The following is a 20,548-nucleotide window of genomic DNA, read 5'->3' as shown; positions in this document are numbered from 1 at the left end:
GTTTGTGGATTATTCATATCCAACACGGAGGTCACCGATATTGCACAAGTTTGATAACATAAATTACAAGTTATCTGCCGAGCGTGTTTCTAATGACCTTTTAACCTCACGTGATCACACACAGAATTTCAATAATATTACGTTTTGTCTAGAGCTATAAAAAGATTTTTACTTTCAAGTTAAAAAAGTAGATCTCGTTTTTGTTATCAAAATTAAGAAATTGGAACATTACTCTTTCAAGAAAATACATATTAATACTATATACTTACTTTCACATACTTTCTATAAATTTTAATCTAATTTTTTACTGAAATCATATGATGCGATTAGAAATTAATTAAAAATATTTTTCAAATAATTTATAATAATTAAGCTTTTATTTATAACAGTTAATTTATTAAGCCTTTGTTATACAAATCATAGTAACAACGAATATTTAGAATCATTATTTATTTTTATTTATATTATTTATGAAGACATGTAATCAATAATTATAATAAATAATGTGATTATTTATTATAATTTAAAATATTTATATACATATATAAGTATTTATTGAGTATATAGTATACATATGTAAGTGTACAATATTTATATGTATATTTGATTGGCAATAGTTTGAATTATGATGATGAAATATATTATACACGATAAGAATCGTCGATAATCTAAGAACACATGCTACATAGAAATATATTAATTCCTTCAAATCCCGCGTTTCATTCATATTAAACTCTGCCGACATTGGGGAAACATTACAAAATTAGTTGAGAACGTAACGGTCACTGCACGATACGTGTTTTATAGGTTAAAATTATCTGATTGTTTTAAAACTAAAAAATATAACTTAACATGGCAAAAGTAGTTGCACAAATGGCAAAATATACTGCGAAAACATTTTTACGTACTTCGAGAGAAAATTTATTTAACTTTCCTACTCCGAAAGTGTCATTATATGTTTCACGTTCCATCGTTACTACTCGTTGCTTAAATGCCGGTAAGTTTAATATGTATATTAAAAACACAAAGTAAAAAAAATTATATATTTATAATAATATTCTTAGAAACAAGATCTTAATGCTGGCAGTATATTTATTGGTTATTAATTATCAATAATCTAAAGAAGAATATTGCATCACGCAAACATATCTTATTGCATTTAAAACGAATTGCCATTCATGTACATATTTTTGTTGTTTATAATATTTAAAAGCTTAATTATTTAGGAAAATTGGTTTATGAAATGTAGTTGAATAAAATAAAATAAATATTTTTTAGTTTATAGTAAAGTTTATTTTTTAGTAAATATTTTTTTAGTTTATAAATATGATGTATTTAAAATACTGTCTTTTTATTAAACAAGATTAATGGATATTTTTTTTATATTTAAAAATTATAAATAAAATTTTTAGAAAGATTTTATACGGAAAAACATGAGTGGATAACAATTGATGGTAACATAGGCATAGTTGGAATATCCAATTATGCACAAGAAGCACTGGGTGATGTTGTTTATGCTCAGCTTCCAGATGTTGGTTCTGAAATAGAGAAAGAAGGTTAGAACGTTTGTATTTTAGATGTCTCTCTTAAAATAAAAATTGAACTCTATTATGTTTTCTACTTGATAAAAATGAATTCCTTTACAGTTGAATGTGGAGCTTTAGAGTCAGTGAAAGCTGCTTCTGATTTATATAGTCCTGTCAGTGGGAAAGTAATAGCAAAAAATGAAGAAGTTGAAAAAACGCCCAGTTTAATAAATACCTCTTGTTATGAAAAAGGATGGTTATTCAAAATAGAATTAAGTAAATCTGATGATCTAAAAAGTCTAATGAATGAGGAAGCGTACAATGAATATTTAAAGTCTGATCCATCATAAACATATTATGTTTCTGACATGTATAAAATTAGTTGATAATGATTTAATTTTTGTTATTTTCAATTGTGTCATTAGTGAAAAAGAAATATGAATATTTTTATTTATTTTAAACCTTGTAATAATCATGCATGATCAAATATATATATGAATATCATATTATTAGCAAAATAAGTATAGTTTATAATTGATTGTTTAATCAAATAGGAAGGCATTGCCTCCAAGAACACAAATTTATAAATTGTGCAATTGTAATAAAGTGTTATAAACTAATATATTGTATCTTTGCAAACGTAAAACAATAAATTGTAAACATTATTTTGTATATAATAAAGATTAGGTAGTATTTTTAATGAAATAAATGTGGTGTATTATGTAAACATTGCAAATTAAGAATATGAAGCTATGTGCAGTAGTTAGCTGATGTCTTTATTAACCACTGTGCATTTTCTTATCTTGTTACCATATTTGTACAAAGCAAACAAATGTTTTAATATACATGTTATTAGGTATACGAATGACACCATTGTTACAAATTATAATAAACTTTGTGTTGTACATTAACGCATTTAAATTATAATAACTTGTATGTATAAAGAAACAATTGAATGTTTTGGAATACTATTTGTAAATTTTTGAAAATTGTCTGCTTAATAATTTACATAGTACCATCCTTTACCCTCCTGTTGAAAACTATCTTACGTCTCGTGTTCATTGCATGTATTTTTACAATAACAGCAAAGACAGGAGTGCAATAAGGGAAATATTATCATATAATAGGAGTTCAATTAGTATAATATATAAAAATAGCGCTGTCAATCCTAAAAGGAACAGTTATCAGTTAATAATAAAGATATATTTACAATCAATCATTTTTTTTCTACATAATTTACAATTGCCAACTCCTAATGGCAGTGTCAACAACGCATAATAGTTCATCATTTAATGTTAATTCCAATTATTTATTGGATCAAAAAATCACATCGATATTAAATTAGATTGTTTGCCAATTATAATTGGTAACTGTACATATTTAACACAATGCTTATAACACCACTATTATATTTCCTAATTACAATTATTAATAAACACTTTATAACAGAATCGAGCGGACGATTAAATAGGATGGACACATACAAAGATCATCGATTTGGGGACAATATTTAGAAGAGACAATTTTCATTTTTTTGAGACAGTTGTGTTTGCGATTTTTGTAAGTTGTTCCAAAATTATCAGACCGACACGTTCTACAAGAACTCTTGAAGATAGATGAATGTACAATAAATAAAATATTATTTGATTTTACCCAAACAGCAACACAAGATTAAACATGACTTTAGATACTTCGTTGATAATTTTTAAATTTTGACTGGAATATATCGTACACATATCATAAGGAAGTATAATCTAATTTGGAATAAATATAATAATAACTAAAATAGTTAACATGGAAATATAACGGGTACAATACTTGAATGGAACTTTTATATTCTGTCGATACGCATATTACAGAAGTCGTAGATTTTAAATCTACGTAGGTAACATTCATACATTCCATTTAATTTGCTATCTGGGTGTCTATTCTGAGGTATGTGGTTTACTAAAAATGTAAAAATGTAAGACTTAATACAGTTATGAAGAGGTAGACATTTATATGCGAGTTAAATAAAGGCAATCCGTTTTGAAAGTATTATTTAAAGAGCCAATAATAATGCAAGCTAGTTTTGTTTCGATCGATCAATTAAAAGAACCAGGCGATTTGAAAATTTGGGAACATGTCAATATATATTTTGCATTTATATCGAAGATTTCAAAAATTTTTCCATGGACACAAATCTTTACTCACACGATAAGTACATGCAAGCTTCTGAAAATATATATTCTTATGTATATATATTCTTTCATGGTAGTAATACTCGCAGCTACTCCTCCTGATTTGATTCAACACTCGATTCTTAATCTAATGTGGCATCGAGTTTTCTTTTTACATACATCAATAAATCGTTTAAATCTATATTTAATATCTTATATCGAAGTCGGTGGAAAAGTGAAAGTAGTAAAATAGCATTTTTCCCAGGTACTTCTTTGATAGAGGATATAAACAGTAGGAGTTGCAAAGGGTGGTACTACCAGCCTACCAGTACGAGCAAAGATTTCTGTTCCTGTTGCCACACTTGAGCCTCGAATCTAGCACGTGTAATTACCGATGGCTTAGATACCACAGGCGTCGAAAAGACAACCTTCACAGCACTGAAAAGTTTCTGACTATTGACTAAACAATAATAATCTATTAGTGAAAAATTACTACGTTCGATCGCTATCTTAACATTCAGTAAATATTTATCTATTTAACAACTGCGATAAGACAATATTGATCTTATATACTTAATATTAATCGCTAGATAATGTAGGACCACATAAACCTTGCTCCAATGATTCTTTTATTTCTTAAAACAGAATCTTTATTATGATACAATATACAATAATAAAATATCGCAATTTGTGGTTATTCTTTTTCCGCCACCTATTTGAAAAATAATAAAAGAGAAATACATGAATAAAACTCTAAAATTAGTGAAGACATTAAGTAGCTAATGATTTTTTCTCAGTAAGCAACAGAAATATATTTATTTCATTAAACTATACACAAAATATTATAATTACATATTTAACATGATTCATACTTTACAACGTAATTGGAATGTGTTAACTAGTATTTACAATGTAGTAGCCCTGCTGTGTGCAAGTGTGACAAAATGCAGATTTTTCATAGGAAGTTCTAAGGATGCCCAGGTGGCCGTGCGACATATATGTATATATGTATATATAAGTATATCACATGAAATTTTACTGTCGTTCAAGTATGCCCATTGAATCCCTTGCAGAAGCACAATTGACTGGAGAGTCGACAATTTCTTTCGTTCGTTACTATTAGGATTATCTTTTTGTTAAAATGAGAGCAAGGCTTCAGTGGTATATGCTTAAAAATAATCGCTTCTAGTATTAGAAAAATAGCTTTACTTATTTAGACAAAAGTTGCCTGCCCTTTGACCAATATTTTGTTAACCACCCTTTGTACTGTTTTCAAGGCATCTTGCTTACTGTTTCCCTGCGCTTGTACCCATCAACAGGGGTAATAATTCTCCATGGATACATCTCTAAAACTTCAACATCAAATATAGAAAATATATGTCATTATGTTTATATATTTAGATACACTTTATAATACATATATTATGTATATATGTAAAGTATGTACGTCTATACTTGATTTGTTTGCCTAGGTATCTTTTGAACCAGACCCCCGAACTTGGTCCAATACCTAAGCAGCATTAGCTCTTAATAGGTACTTGAGGTCCACTCTGACAATAAGGGGCTCTATCTTGATTTTTTAGATATAGCAATAGACTAATTCATGGCAAAAGTGCCAAACGAATCTATCGTTTCATTTTCTTTTAGCATGAAGCATTTCCATGAGAAGAGTTTGAGTTGGTGCTCCACCGCTACAATGCTTCTGATAAAGGTGATCTTCTCCCCTGCTCGCTACCACATGGATTCCAGGTAATACTGCTAGCAGCTTGTTAAATTTATCCTGTTTGTATAAAATCTCATGTATATCGAATCGTTCACTAAGCTATCAGAAATTAGAAAAAAGAAAACCTATGTACATATATATGAGATAAACATACCGGTATAGAAGGATAACATGTCAACGTGTAATCCAAAAGAGCTTGTTGGACTTGTTCGTGTCCATCTTGTACATGTTTCTTGTTAACTAACCCACGAACTTCTGCATATTTAAATAAAATTGATGCGTCACAATGATTTTTGTCTAATAATAACATAATCTCATAGCGAGACACGTAAATATAAGACAAATCTAGAGAAAAAAGAAAGCGTACCATGATTGAGCAGCATCAAGAATTTCATGCATATATAGTCTGAAAGATCAAATTTGAGTTCCTGAAGTTTGGACGACAAATCATTGAAAAGGTCTGCCAAAGAAGGAACTCCAAGTAGGCCGAGGCAAAGGAGATCAAACTTTTGGCCATTATGAAGCGTAGTCTCATCAGGTAGATTATTGTGTAACCTTTGATGAAGATGGTCGAGCACCAACATATCCGACCAGGAGTGCTGTAGCAACTTCATTTGGTCATCAACCTGCCCAAAAGAACGTAAATTGTAAAGATGTATATAAAATTTTGTCAGATTGAAATGTAAAAATTGTGCTAAATTTTTTAATAAAACGACTTGTAACATATATATCAAATGAATTTAATCGAGACATTGAAATTTTGAATAAAAATAATTCAAAGAAATAATTAAAACTCGAAAATTTGAATTTTGAAATATAAAATTGAAAAATAGTGTAACAAAAGCTAGTATTATTTATAAAAGGAAAATTATATGTTAATTTTTAAGAAATATTATTTAATAAGCGACAAAATCTTTATATTCGTGCTCCATATTGTTCGTAAAATACAAAAGCATGGCTTGAGACTTGAGATATCGATGAAACGATGACAGAACATTTTACAGATTTCCAAAGACAAACACAACAAAAAGTATATAATCGGTTAAGTAAACGGTTTATAATTAACATGGGCCTGCTTTAGGGCAACCGCCATAACCCAGAAACGTATCTTGTTATGACCTAGATATGAGGCGATGCTTGAAATCATTCAGTGATTGTGCAATGCTGTTGGTTACCTCACATCCCCGCTCATACTACCAACAGGCCAGCGAGGAGTTATTTATCGGTAAGAACTAACTTCTCTTGAAAAAGATTCTCGACGACGGTTAAAACCGTGAAATTTTTATATCTCCTATAATAGACGCTTAATATACGCTTCTTTATCGTATAATTACAAACTGATCTAATTTCCACGAAAAGATATACGATATTTCAATAATTTGTAGATAGAAGTTGAAAGTGAATTTACGTATACCGATCAATAGAAGATTCGCTCTAACGCATTGTTCTACATTATGTTGGAGGACAAACAGTTCATATAATTGAAGTTCATACAGCTAATAGAAGTTTACTAATACTCCTCGTCATATTTCTTACTGAAATAAGCGGAGGTAGATGTTTTCATATAAACGAATCCAATCGGTTACTTAACAAGTTAATCGCATACTAACGAAAATTTCCATAGAAAAAATAAATATAAATGAAGTTCTACATTTATATACTCTTCCTATAAGCCGATGACGTTTCGATAAATTCAAGTCAACTTACACGGCGTTATATATACACGTTAAATAAGTATATTTAACCCTCCATAGGTAAACTAGGTCATTCATATCCAAGCTTAATTTTTCGCTATTCTAAACTTGCAAAGTATCTAAAAAAAAAATTCTAGGATACCTATCGGAATATTTTTACTACGTTTTATACGTTATACACCATCGTTAAATCGAATACCTGAAACTTTGCTCGGTAAAAATAAAAAATCAAAGGAAGCAGAGATATGAGAGATCGAAATTTCTCTTGGATCCTAAACGAGCCAATTTGCCTAGTTGAGAGGGATTAAAGTCAACAACATTGGCACCAACCTTGAGATCCTTGAAGAATACCGAATTCCTTGCCCAGTCCACCTGCGAGAACAGATTCTGATCGAGCACTTTGCACATTAATTCGAACAAGTCCACTTCACACTGATTGTACGTTTGATTTTGTAACAGTCCAAAAAGGGATGCCTGCCACTCGCGATCATCGACCGTTTGAACGAAGTCTCTTATCATCGGACTAGTTTTCAACGTGGCGGTAGAGGGTGCGGAACCAGCAGCCCCGTGAGTGGACTGTTCGCCGAAGTTGAAGGCCTTCGGGCTAGGGGTGGTGGAATTGGCAGCCCATAGCTTGCTATCCAGGCCAGGGTTGAGGTTGTGCAGGTGATTACCGCCAGAAATGTTTGGCTGGGAGGACGGTGCGATCAGTTGATGCTGACCAGCTCCGCTGCCAGCTTGTGTCGTGACCAGACCAGCGGCCACGGCTGCGGGGGATGGACTCGAATCTGGAGAAGACGTTAGACTCGAGACCTGAGGTATTTGTATTTCCTGTTTAATATGCAGGAAAGGCGTTACGGCGGAGGGATAGTTCGATGGGTCACCGAGGCTGCCGCGTATCGTTTGCAGTGCCAGCTGCCGTTGTCTCATCATTTGTAGCTTCCGCGCTCGGTCTCTCTTGTACATAGGTCCAAATTTATTCCTACCACCTCTCATTCGGTCCGCCCGCACGGCTACAACAGAATCAAACGTACAAAATATTGAAACAACAGGATCAGTTCTTCGGCTTTGGTCGCAAATACATCTGAAACACGAATCGAACGGTTACTCGGGCTTTGTTGGATGATCGAACGAAATGATTTTGTTAGTATTTGCATGTTATGTTACGCGTCTTAACAATTTTGCGTCGTTCTTGATGATGTCTGAGAAAATGATCGTTGAGACGACATTTGACGATCAAAGCTTCGGTTTCAGCGACAAATCTATCCGAAAGACGAGTCGAACTTTAGCTTTTTAATTGAACCAAACGATCTTGTTCGTTTTTCCAGCTTTCAAATAATTCTGTACGACTTTGAACGATTTTCCATGGCTGAGAAACGATAATTGAATTTGAAATTTGTTTTGGTAATTAAGCGTAGTCTTCGCCAATGTTCGAGCTTAAAGAAGCGCCACGTTCCAGAAGGAGACGAGATTTAATCTTAGCCAAACGGGACAAAGCGTAAACCACTTGCGACTATCCTTGTTCTACGACTAGCGACACGTCTACTTGCTGCTTGTAAACGAGTAGCTACGTGTACGACATGGATCTCCACCTACGAAAGCTGCAGGTGTTATTTGGCACGTTAAACCCGTCATTATCGAGAGCGAACGTTAAGACTTGCCAGCGTCGATTATTTATTGTCTGTCATTAACTTCAAGGGACAACCTGTTGACATTCTTCTTTTACAACACTGCCAATGTAAATACTTCTTCGATATTTATGGGTAAGGATATCGAGATAATAAAAATTCCCTAACACGTAACGAGAAACGAAATATCGAAAGATTTTAGTACAAAGCGGCCTCTTTCGTGCGACCCAGTTGGATGTTTACGCTCGAAACTAAGTATTACTGCATCTCCGAGTTAAGATTCACATTGTAAACAACAGATTCCCAGATGTGTGGTCTCGGGGCCGGAAGTGGCCCAGCAGAGGAACTCGATATGGATCCCCCTTGGCAGCGAGGGATTAAAATGTGCCTTGGTGAGTCTGCCGCATTAAAGTACCGGTGTTTCCTTAGCCAGTAAACGTGATACGAATTCGCATCTACTTAACAAAAAAAAAAAAAAAGAAAAAAAAAGAAAAAAGTAAGAAGAAGAAGAAGAAAAAAGGAAAAGAAAGAAAAGAAACGGATCTTCATCGTAAGATCAATTCAAAATTCCATTTCCCCGTTTCTAAATTTAAACTTTCGAAAGGCGAATTAAAAAGGAAAATGTCGAGACAGAAAGCCAAAAGGATAATGGAATAAAATGAAAGACTAATAATAATGTGGAAAGAAAAAAGAACAGTCTCGCGCCATAAAAGGTGGCCGGTTCATCCATGTGCATCGCGACGGAGAAGTTGATGGCGGTGTGGCAACGTATCCCCGAGAAGAGGTCGTGTGCCCGATGACGATCATCCGCGATCCTCAGGGTCACGGTGCTATCGAGGGAGGATTTCGTGCAGCTTTAACGATTTATAGGGCGGACACGCGGCTAAATCGGCGGCGTTGCCTATTTTCGTACGAGGTGTTTGCTATCCGTCGTCGCATGAAAACACCAGCGAACACGAACAAGCGAACGAGCGAGCGAGTAAGCGAGCAAGCGCGGTGCGCGCTCGTTGAAAGTGAAAGGAGGTTGAATCGCTTGCCCGTCCACTTCTGCCTCTGAGCCGGCCTGCCGAGGGAGGAGGGCCACCCCTCTGCCCCCACCTCCTCGCACACATATATTCATACACATACACATAGACAGGAACCGTGTCGAATACCGTCCGACACCCCGCCACCTCCTAACTCTACTTATTCCCTTCCCTCGACCCTACTACTCTCTTACCCCTCTCTGAACACCTCTCGCCTCCCGTCGATCCACATTGCCGCCTCCGCCACCCTGTGTGCGCGCGACCGCTTACGCCTCCTCTCTTTTTCTCTTCTTTCGTTCGTCTCTCGTTCTCACCGATTCCCTTTGCCTCCTCCTTCTCCTCTTCCTTCTCCTTTTTCGCTACTTCTGACTGCTTGCGTTTCCTTCTCTTTTCTCCTCTCGTACGAAACAGCCACCTTTTCTCGCCTTTCCTCCGTCGATTCCCTGCCTTTTTCGAATATACTCCCGTTCCTGTTCTTTCCTGGCGTTCCTCGTCTCCCTGAAAACTCCGCATAACGCGGCCACGCACTGTCGCGGCGTCCGAACATCCGCGAATACGATTGCAACCGTGTCACAGTCTATAACTTTGTATATGTACAATTCGCACGCACACACAGTCACACACACACACATATATAATACAATATATACATGAAATATAATATTAAAATATAATAAACATGTACATGTACATATACATATATATATTTGAATATTTTCGTTTCGCGCAATTTAGAAACTTTTAGTACGGAGCTATACGACTGGAACGAAGAAGGACATCCGTTAATTGCCTTCCCGTCAGGAGCAATTATTCTCGATAACTATTGGCCGGAAAGATAATTCCAGCATGGAGGACTGAGAGGTAGAATATCACGGCAGAGCAACGATGGATTCGCCGCCGTAAACTTGACACTCGGCTGCGAGCATTCGTTTCCCGAACTTTTCTGCCGTCAGTGCTCCGACGAATACGTACTATGCAAAGCGAGCGTCATCCATCATCCAAGGATTACGCGAACGTACTCGCGCGAGCACGCCTCCTCGTCTTTTCTGCTCCTATCCGCGACACTCTCTTTTCTCTCTTTCTGCAACATACGTGACCGACTCGCCGAGAATTCAGACAATAGCCGAGAGAGCAAGCCAATAACGAAAGTTGCTAAACTTGACTTTCAGGTTGTTGCTTTCGGCCACTTGTTCTCGATTGCTCGCTTAATGCTACGCAACGCCGCCATCGGCTATCTCGCTGACTTATTTAACACGTGTAAAAAGCTACCTCGCTGCGTACCTCCTTTTTCGATCCTTCGTTTACGATCTTTCGTCCACGCGTTTCCCCCTCTTATTCCATATTCCATCTCGCTTCAGCTTCTTTCCTTCGTCATATTCTTCTGTTTACACCGTTCGTTATTTCGTATTTCTTATACGCAAGAGTTTCATTCCTCTGAAAAGAAAAGATAGATTGGATTACGATCTTCCGTGCATTTCGTTTTCTCGCCCTCTTTCACCCTGTCTTGTATATTCATTGTAACGAAGAACTCGAGGAGACTGGAAGGGTCCAAAGATCGGCGTAGATCACGGTTAAACTTGACTCTCGGTTCAGCAAGGTTTCTTTTCTCTCTCCTTATTGCCATCCTACGTTTACGATCATTCTCCCGTGGTCTTTCTTCTCCCGTGGTTTCACCGAGCATCGTAGGTGTTACACGCTGTCAGACGTACATCTTTCTACCTTTAATTTGACGCCAGGTGCATCGTGCGCTTGGAAATCGTCCTGCCTTATGTATGTGATGTAAATACTTCTGCTGCAACGAAACTCGCGTTCAACGCGAAGACTATCCGGTCGATAAATCCATCTTAAAAACTTCATTCGTCTTTGGATCGCCTTCAACGATATCGACGTTCGTTTAATCACATCATTCGCGTAGAAATCAAAAGCGTAGAGGTTGAATTTCATTGAATTAATTATACATGTCGTAGGATTCTAATTTTGATTAATTCTCATATTAAAGCATACGATTATTTAACGCACAATTATTTAACTGTTATCTTTCTGATATCTTTTAGTGTTCGCAAAGGAATTTAATTCCCAACTGTTGCGGTAAAACGAGAACGTCTTATCTTTCCGATGGAGGTGAATACCTCTCAATGAAAGAAATTAAATTTCAGCTTGTAAATTGTAATTAAGCATCTCGATCTAATTAAAGATAATCAATTGTACGATTAAAGAGATACGACGTCATACGTTTGTTATTTATCTTACTCAAAAACTAACACGTCTTACCACCAACGATGTTATAATTGCAATTATAATTACTACAATTTCTATTTTACGATCGTAACTCGATCTGTGGTACATTAAAACGATAACGTCGAGCAACTAAAAATCTTGCACAGTGATCTACGTAGTACATTTGTAAGTTAATACAATTGGAGATACGAGTACGAATGGAAAACTTGCAGCCAGTCGGAAACACTTACGACGCGCAAAGACACGAGTACACTCGTGACTGGTTAACAATGTGTTAAAACTCGAGACTCTTTCACCCCGGAAACTCCGTGGAAATGATCTATATCGTCTAACTTCCGTGTCACACACGTTTCCTGTGTTTTTGTTAAACAAGCGAAGCGTGAACAACGTGAACGGAGAGATTCAACAGTTTCTATCGCCCGGGATGGTGTCCACCGAGTGGGTGGCGGAGTTTCGCGTGGGCAGAGGACATTAGCGTATCGATATATACGGCTCGATTTGATCGGGCTCGATCGTCAAATATACATGCCAGACAGCGACACTGATGATATTTACGAGTCGAATTCCGGGGTACCCAGCGGGTTGGAACCCGCGGAAACGTGGAATCAAACCGGAGGAACAGTGTACCTCGGTGAAGTAGCAACCGGAAGTTCGAACAGGACGCGCGGAATTGCGTCGTTGTGGCGTCGAGTTTCGTGGCTGCTCTTGACTCCATTACGCGAACGAAATTATCGATAAATTACAGCGATCAGCGACGCTGGGATATTATAGACTTTTACGATGTAAAACGATAATATCATTAAGAATCTTGCTTCTCTATTTTCATCGATAGAAATTCTACGAGAAAAACGTAGTAAAGAACAGGATTGATTACCGATAAATTAGACTAGCGGAGTAAGAAGGCTATTGAGAATTTCAGATTTCCCGCAATTTCATCTAACCCCTGTGAAAATTGTACGAAAGGATCATGAATCGCGATACTCGTGACACGAATAAACCGAGACGATTCGATTTATGAGAGAGAATTTCTGACTCTTGGGTTGCGCAGGGATGTGGCAAGACGAGAGTCGTGGTGTTACCAAAGCGGCATATAAATGCGTTAAATACACCTCAGGACGATTTTCCATCGATCGTCAATGGCTGGAGAAACTGTGTCACGATCCTCGTGATTTGACAGAGCACGCGATCGTCGAGCGTATATCTACCGGAAAAGTTTCATTTTGTCGAGTTTAATGTGGATTTAATATAGTCTCGCGAAGGAAACGCATTCTACTTAACAATAGCGCGACACGGTATTCTCTTTTATCTTTTCCTTTTTTTCCAGAATCAACATAGATATCGACGTATTTTGCATAAGAAGCGGTTACGTTATGAAAATATGACAGGATTATTTACAATTGAAGGTACCAAACGTGAAGCGTGGAAAACGTGTGAAACGTGCATAATAAATCGCCTTGAAGCGTACGAGCGTTCTAAAACAAGAAGCAAAATAAACTTGTTAAGGAAATGTATACCAGGAAATTTTTATTTTATTAAGTAGTCGATCTCCTGTCGTAAATAAACTAAAATATATGCGCTGTACACGTCAACGAAGATAAATATAATTACCTACATGTTTTTCCGTTTACTAATACACTTTATCAGTAGGTAGCACGTATCTATGATAAAAAGCTTCAAATATGCTTAGCGGGTTGACCTTTTCTCCTGCGCGGAACAATTGCGAGCAATTATAGTAACAACGGTAAGCGCGGACCGCGTTACGATAGCGTTTCAATAAAAACATACATTCGTAATTGAAATCGATATTTCCATCGGCGGTTCCCCGTACTTTTCTCCTGTTTATAATGAATCTGCGACAGAGTGGTCCGCGTGCATGACAGAGATCCACGTGCAATGAGGCCCGTGCAGGCCATTGAAAGAATGCAACCCACGTCCGGTTCGCAAGGTCCGCCACGACGATAAGCGTAGTAGACGCAAGAGCGCCGAACCCGAGAGCGCGTATGTCGAAAAGAAAGGGAAACCCACTTGGTGAATCTGGTCCACGGGTCCAGTGACGTCAGACCCTCCCCATAGAAATTAATGTGCGACCACGTGACCACCGTCGCCCACGGTTGGACCAATCGCGCGAGAGAAGTTCCCCCGTGACGCAGCCGACGCGACGCGCCCGACCGTTGCGTTAGTGAAGTCATCCGCGCATTGCGAAACAACATAAAATAAAAAGAAAAAATTGTAGAAAACGACGAAATCTTCGGTCAGGAAACCCTTTCGGATTTCTAGCCGAACAAAGAATCATAATTAAACTACATATTTATGCAAATTCATATTTTTGCAAAGATATAGAAAGGAATAGAACCTAAGCAGAAGTTCGTGTTACCTATTAAAAAACTATTACAACGCGCGCTAAACTTTTTGTATTTTATATATGCCTTTGTATATTACGCGTATTTTGTGTATTTTTGCACTTTCAAATTTCCCACAAATGCACACAAATCCGCAGTCTAATCATGATCTTCCGACTTCTACGAAAGACAAGCTAGGGAAAGACAGGTGCTAGATACATGCATATGAAGCGTTCTGTTTTACCAAGCGACGATACTAACTCCCTGTCGCAACGGAACTTCGAAGATATTTCGTGCGACGATAATTGCAGTAATACCTGATAATCGACTGGCAGGCTCTAGCATTAGATTTTAGTGCTCCACTAACTGCGCGCCTGAACACTTAATCATTATAGGAACAGGTTAATATTGATGGTTCGATAATCGGCCGTGTTACCGACGGTCGTAGCCGAAGCTTTTCAGGTATTCAAATATTACTCGTATCGCGGCAACGATGACGTACATAGATCGTACGCTGCGACGCGATTGCGTATCGGTGCTTAATGTATGTATATGTATGGATACAGGATACGAATTTGGACGCTCGCTGGAAGGAATGAGAAAGAAAGAGAAGGAGTCACGAGACGAGAAAGAAATAAAAGCTTCGGCGAAAAGAAGACGGTGAGGCTCCACTCAACGAGGGATTACACAATCCCCGCCTCAACCTAACCTTTCTCCCCCACCTCTGTAATGCGCGCGCGCGCGAATGACGAAGGTAGGAGTCGAGCAAGCGAGCAAGGCAGCCCAGGCAGGTAAGCAAACAGGCAAGGCAGACAGGCAGGCAGGCAGGCACTAGCAGGCAGGCGGCCAGATATACAACTTTCTTGCAACATAATACAATAATTATGAAATTTATGAGTTTCTAAACAGAGGCGCATGCCACGATTTCCGCTGTCCTGTCTGTTTTTCCAGGCTCCGTATATAATACGTATATTTACAAGCGCCGAATTCTTAGACGTCCAGAAAGCTGTTTCTCAGTGATTTTGACTACGCCACCGATCGACCGGTGACCGCTCTCACTTTTACAACGGGACACTGGGACGGGGCATGTCCCGGAATCGACAGGGACCAAATCGAACGTTCAGAGTACCCTGTGTTCGGCCATTAAACACAAACCTGCTCCACGTGGCGGACAGATGCAAAAAATGCGCCGGTTTTTCGCAGTCGTAAATGGCATATTCCTTCGTTATTACTTTTAATGCTATCCCTTTGACGAATTACTGCCACGAAATTCTCCGTGTCTTACAACGTCTGTTTCGCTTCAGAATACTTCAACGCTTTTGTTAATTTCTCGTTTGTAATTCTTTCTTTCTATGTTGCAGACACGCTGCTTGCAGTAGGATATTCTGGCTGGTTCTTTAATTAGTTATATTTTACGCTACCCCATTGTAAGACTGTACTATAGTAATTAGAGTACTTAGAGCGTCTTTACATAATTCGAACGTAATATGATTAAGAAAGCTGATAAGAATGGTATCGTGGATTATCTCTCGAGGGAGCCTACATCCACCAGGAAAATAGAGTTTCGTCGAGGCATCGAAGCAGAAAAGCACGAAGCATCGCTTCAGCTCGCGCGAACAGTCATCGCCTATCTCGATTGCAAAATGCGAAAGAATTATGAGTGTATACCTATACACGATTAACAGCGCGATCCGAGCGAGCGTTTAACGGCGATAAACCGAACCTCTCTTCCGAACAATCGGTTAGTTAAGAAATTTTAATGTTACGTAAATTAAGCGGGAAATTGATAAATAAGTTCGTCGGTAATGAAATTTCGGTTCCAAGGGGCACCGCTAAATCGGCGGCCTTTTTTATATTAAGTAATACCGTTAAGTAATATTTAAGTGGCACACAAATGGCGTATCGTTTTTCGTGACTAATGAACACATACAGATGTAGGCCCGTGTGTGTCATAACCACGGAACGTGGAACTTTCGACGTCGAAAGCGACCCACGAATCTTTCCGACTCTAATTTCACCGTTGTCGCCGGTGAAAATATATTTCGACCGTCTAATAGAAATTTGTCCGAAAGGCTTTCTCCTGATTGTATCGAGCAGACGCGAAACAAGCTCCGAACGTCCTACCTCAAATTTCTAGATTCCATTTGCGCAACACTACCGGTTTGCCTTTGGCCATAGATGAACGTGCGCGCGCACATTGCCGCTCCTCCACGTGACAAATCTGCCTTTGTCCAAAACGAAAACTCACCGACATCGGTGGTATACCGAATTTTTTGTCAAGAATGACGCTAATGAAGAAAACGAAAGGCGAGTAAGAAGTTAGTTCTCTAAGAGAGCCACATTGAGGAAACTTTTTATATCGGCCACGCCAGATGCCTAAAACTACTAGAGCGCCATAATACACGCTATCCATCCCCTTAACGTAGCCATCTAGAGAACGTAATTACGATTAATTGTAATTATGATGGAAAAATTCTGTGTCTCTTCTAAAATAGAAAGGTTCGAAAGGTCAACGAAATTATTGTACGAGTAAGAAAGATGACAATTTCTAACTTTGCGGTGTGATTGTTACAGATATACCAGATATCATCATTGAGAGGCGATTACAATTATTATTCCATACGAAGGAGGCAATTAGAAATCCAAAATTGGATGGAAAATAAAGAAATTAATTACGATAGAATATCGTTCGCGGAACGAATAACACGAGCCTTGAGGAATAAACGTCGCTATATTTTTAGAAGTCATTAAGTGCGCGTTTAATGAAAAAAAGGGAGAAATCCAAGTGTATGTGTCGAGTTAATGTTGCATAAGTTATTTCGATTTTTTTGTGCCATTAATGTTCTTCGAATGTTACCTCAATTATTTGACTGATTATCCAATTACGTAACCTTACGTCTGCATTTCCGGAGTATCGTCAATTTTCAACAACTTTCGCTGTAAATCTTTCTAGCGAATACGGAATTACGATACACGAACCATATTTGACAATAAAAATGTTTACATTTCAGGAAGAAGTTGCTCGACTAAGATCATACGAACGAACGTTCTTCTTTTTTCTTTTTGTTGAAATCAGACGAAAGCTTGAGACAGTTTGCCGTCTGGGTAAAATTGGCTAACGCTTCGAGTTCGAATGGGACAGTCAAATTATTCGCAGCTGCGAAAATTAAGACTCCAGTGTCAATATTTGATCGCGTCTGTACACATATGGTGGCACGTTCGAAAGTGAAATTAAAAACCCAACGAACGTTTCGACCATTGTCGGTGGCCTGTCTCTGTTCGACAATGGTACGACAACTACAGCCAGCTCAGCCTTGTTTTAAAAGGTAAGACAGATTCATTTATCGTTAAAGGGTAAAGCGTGGAGTAACTGACAGTCGTCGTACATCAAAGAGCTTCTTGCCATTCGGCCGACATAAAGCTTTCTTCTTGGCAGGATTCTCTGCTAATTGCCTAATTACAATGCCAGGTAAACACGAAGAATTTAAGTTAGAAATTTCAATGCATTTGCAAGTTTTATGGGATGAGCGTGACCTCGTTCGTTACCAGAGTCTTAAAGTCTCGTAAAATAAATGTGGATGCTCTGCTAGATGAGTTCACGGCTTACAGAAGAGAGTATGATTTTCAATCAGCTTTAAAGCAGTTCCGAAGTAACGTTCATTACGTTTGAACGAGGCGTGTTCTCGTATTCACGGACCGCTGCAAAACGGCAGGTTTGTTGCAGAACTGTGACAGGTGTTATCGCACGATTACCGCCTATTTAACCGGTGTTTTCATCCGATGTCGACGCGCTCTTCCTTCCGCGGAGGTATTCCCATTTTTTCCACATAAATGTGTCGAAATTTGACAACGAACGACGTATATCGGATCGTAAAACAACAGTTTATATTTTAACGCTTAAACAGAAATGCGTAAACTATGTGGTAAGAAGCACCGAGATGACAGTAATAGCGGTGACAACAACCGCGAAACTTTTCTTGCCGATCGTATACAGCAAGCGTTACGAAACGATCGTCGAATTAACGTCAAGAAGCATTGTCAAGTGCACGTTCGACAATTAATGGTTGGACAATCGGTAAAACGCGAACTTTCGATAGCAATTAAAACAAATATGTATATACGTTTCGATATTTCGAAGATAGTTGGGAGATCGGCTCGTGCCACGAGAAGAAATCGGTTCTACCTAATCGGTATAAAATTTATACGTAGAAGTAGGTTTTTACATTTCTGAATAGCGTGCAAGTAAGAAACTGCTTCCTTTCGTAAACGCTCGCAAGCACACTGGAAACTTTCCGCATTAAGCAATCCGCGTTGCCGCTGTAGGAACGCCGTGGAAAACGGCGTGCAAAGGCGGCAATTGCGACAGAGCCTGTTTCGAGATTCGCTTAATCGTTGGGCCTTGAGGGCCTAGACCCAGTTACTCGAATTGCATTAGACGCTTCGTTCGAATCGTCCTCCCATTTAACTGTTGCCAAAGTGCGAAAAAGATTTTCTAAGACCGGTGGCGCCAGCCACGGCGATTGCGGTTTTGCGAATACATAACCTCGACTTTCGCGTAAAATCTGCATAATTCACGGGTGGAAAGCGGATCAAAAGCTAATCGCGAAAAAGTAACGCGATACATTTAGAAAACCGGCGGCAACTATGTTGCGAATTCTTTTTGTTGCGTACATGCAAAAACGGTTTGCCTAATCGGCTGTTCGAAATGGACGTGGATCGTGTGATATCGGTGTAATTAAAATTAATGATGGAACACGGTCGCGTGAATGATATCGACGTTGAAACGAAGAAGAAAGTGTTGATCAAAATAGAAGCGTTAGAGCGTCGAAAGAATTTGCGAAGGAAGACAACGGTATCGGTTGAGTGCTTCACGCGCTGTGTAATAAGGTTAAGTTCGTAGGAGCGTAATGCGAAAAGGCTCGAAGGCGAACGTGTTTTGCCGAAGTTTGCCGAAAGGAATCGTGCGGTACCGAAGCGCCAATCGCTGTACACGCGTTCGCGCGCAAACCGTTTTTGACGTTCCGCAGGATGTACGTAAAGATATTGAATAAGAGATAACGCAAAAGTTGATAAGAATGCGGTAATATTAACGCACCGGTGATATCGTGAATGTTACGCTAAACATCCGTAACTCGCAACAAAGCGGTGAAAGTAATTAGATCACAGCAGATTTCAATGGGGACGATAATTAACGCTTGCGGTATTAAATAAATGTACACATTTATACCGTCGATGTTTCGACAGAATTATTAGGCAATTTTTAGCAACGATATGATACGAAAAAATATAAATGGCACCTGTTTTATTAAGATCTTTGTTTTCCAGTAACGTCGACGTTAATATTTTTGACCGAAAACCTGTTATACGCGCAGACGCAATAGCACGCGTGTCTCACGATTACGTTGCATAACTGAACATCGAAATCTACTCGGTCGCATATACGCGTACGCTTTCGTTCTTTTACCTTCTGCATAAAAATCGCGACGATACCCGCATGCAACGCTTTCACATCCAAAAAATGAGTACCCATATTGTCGGACAAATAAAATTCGTTTACGCAACAGTACGAAATTCTCTGTATCGTTGTTCATCTTGCGCGTCATTCCGCCCTGTTTAATCTCCGAATTTTGCGATACTTGCGAAATGAAAAAAGAGAAAGAAGAAACAGAACGATGGCACGTTCCGTGGATCCATCGCGAGGGATTATCGAGAAACTATACGCGCGCATATGTATTTTTGCAAAGCGTAACGAAATGAAAAAGCGTAATAAATGGTAGATAGCCTTGGTATAATGATGATGCCACAATTCAACAAAAAAAACTCACCCTCAAGCTTCATGCCGACATCGAGGCACTTCTGAAAACGACAGTAGGGACACCGCTTCCGTTGTGTTTTGTCGATGTGACAGGTCCTCTCGGCGACGCACGTGTAGACCTTCTTGTTTTGGACGGTGCGCTTGAAGAAACCCTTGCAGGATTCGCAGGTGAGTAGCCCGTAATGGTATCCGGAGACCTTGTCGCCGCAGACCGGACAGAGCTCTTCAATGATGATGTCCTTGGTGTCGGGGAATTCGGACGGACACGGTATCGAGCCGGTCACGACACCAACCCCGACCTGGCCCAACCCAGGATGACAGATGGTACCAGTTGGTAATGAATAGGTGGTAGTTGGTATCGCGACATTGCCGCTTACCGTAGCGGATCCGCCGCCATTTCC

General features: G+C 38.5%; 2 protein-coding genes across 2 annotated transcripts in view; one reads left to right on the top strand and one right to left on the bottom strand.

Moving 5' to 3' along the window:
* The first annotated feature begins 584 nt into the window (after positions 1-584).
* Positions 585-2,159, top strand: LOC100741254 (glycine cleavage system H protein, mitochondrial). Its single transcript, XM_003487697.4, has 3 exons — positions 585-997; positions 1,413-1,556; positions 1,647-2,159. The coding sequence occupies exons 1-3, from the start codon at positions 853-855 to the stop codon at positions 1,874-1,876; spliced, it is 519 nt and encodes a 172-aa protein (XP_003487745.1). The 5' UTR covers positions 585-852; the 3' UTR covers positions 1,877-2,159.
* A 551-nt stretch (positions 2,160-2,710) lies between these two features.
* Positions 2,711-20,548, bottom strand: part of LOC100741012 (nuclear hormone receptor FTZ-F1) — an 83,529-nt gene continuing 65,691 nt past the window's right edge. Inside the window, exons 2-5 of the mRNA XM_012382839.3 lie at positions 7,433-8,115; positions 5,776-6,034; positions 5,563-5,663; positions 2,711-5,465 (exon numbers count right to left, since the gene is read on the bottom strand). Of these exons, the coding sequence (XP_012238262.1) occupies positions 5,319-5,465; positions 5,563-5,663; positions 5,776-6,034; positions 7,433-8,115 (1,190 nt within the window). The 3' untranslated portion in view covers positions 2,711-5,318. The remainder of the gene's footprint in view (positions 5,466-5,562; positions 5,664-5,775; positions 6,035-7,432; positions 8,116-20,548) is intronic.

This window comes from Bombus impatiens, unplaced genomic scaffold (genome assembly GCF_000188095.3).
Source record: "Bombus impatiens unplaced genomic scaffold, BIMP_2.2 scf_0197, whole genome shotgun sequence".
Classification (NCBI taxonomy): Eukaryota; Metazoa; Arthropoda; class Insecta; order Hymenoptera; family Apidae; genus Bombus; species Bombus impatiens.
The sequence above is the reverse complement of the archived record's forward strand: the minus strand, read 5'-3'. Positions and strand labels throughout refer to the sequence as shown.

What these genes read in the sequence shown, in the direction of transcription:
- LOC100741254 (XM_003487697.4), top strand. Translation starts at nt 853, where the DNA reads ATGGCAAAAGTAGTTGCACAAATGGCAAAATATACTGCGAAAACATTT. An exon ending in TACTCGTTGCTTAAATGCCG is followed by an intron (nt 998 to 1,412) that starts GTAAGTTTAATA and finishes TAAAATTTTTAG; the next exon opens with AAAGATTTTATACGGAAAAA. An exon ending in TTCTGAAATAGAGAAAGAAG is followed by an intron (nt 1,557 to 1,646) that starts GTTAGAACGTTT and finishes ATTCCTTTACAG; the next exon opens with TTGAATGTGGAGCTTTAGAG.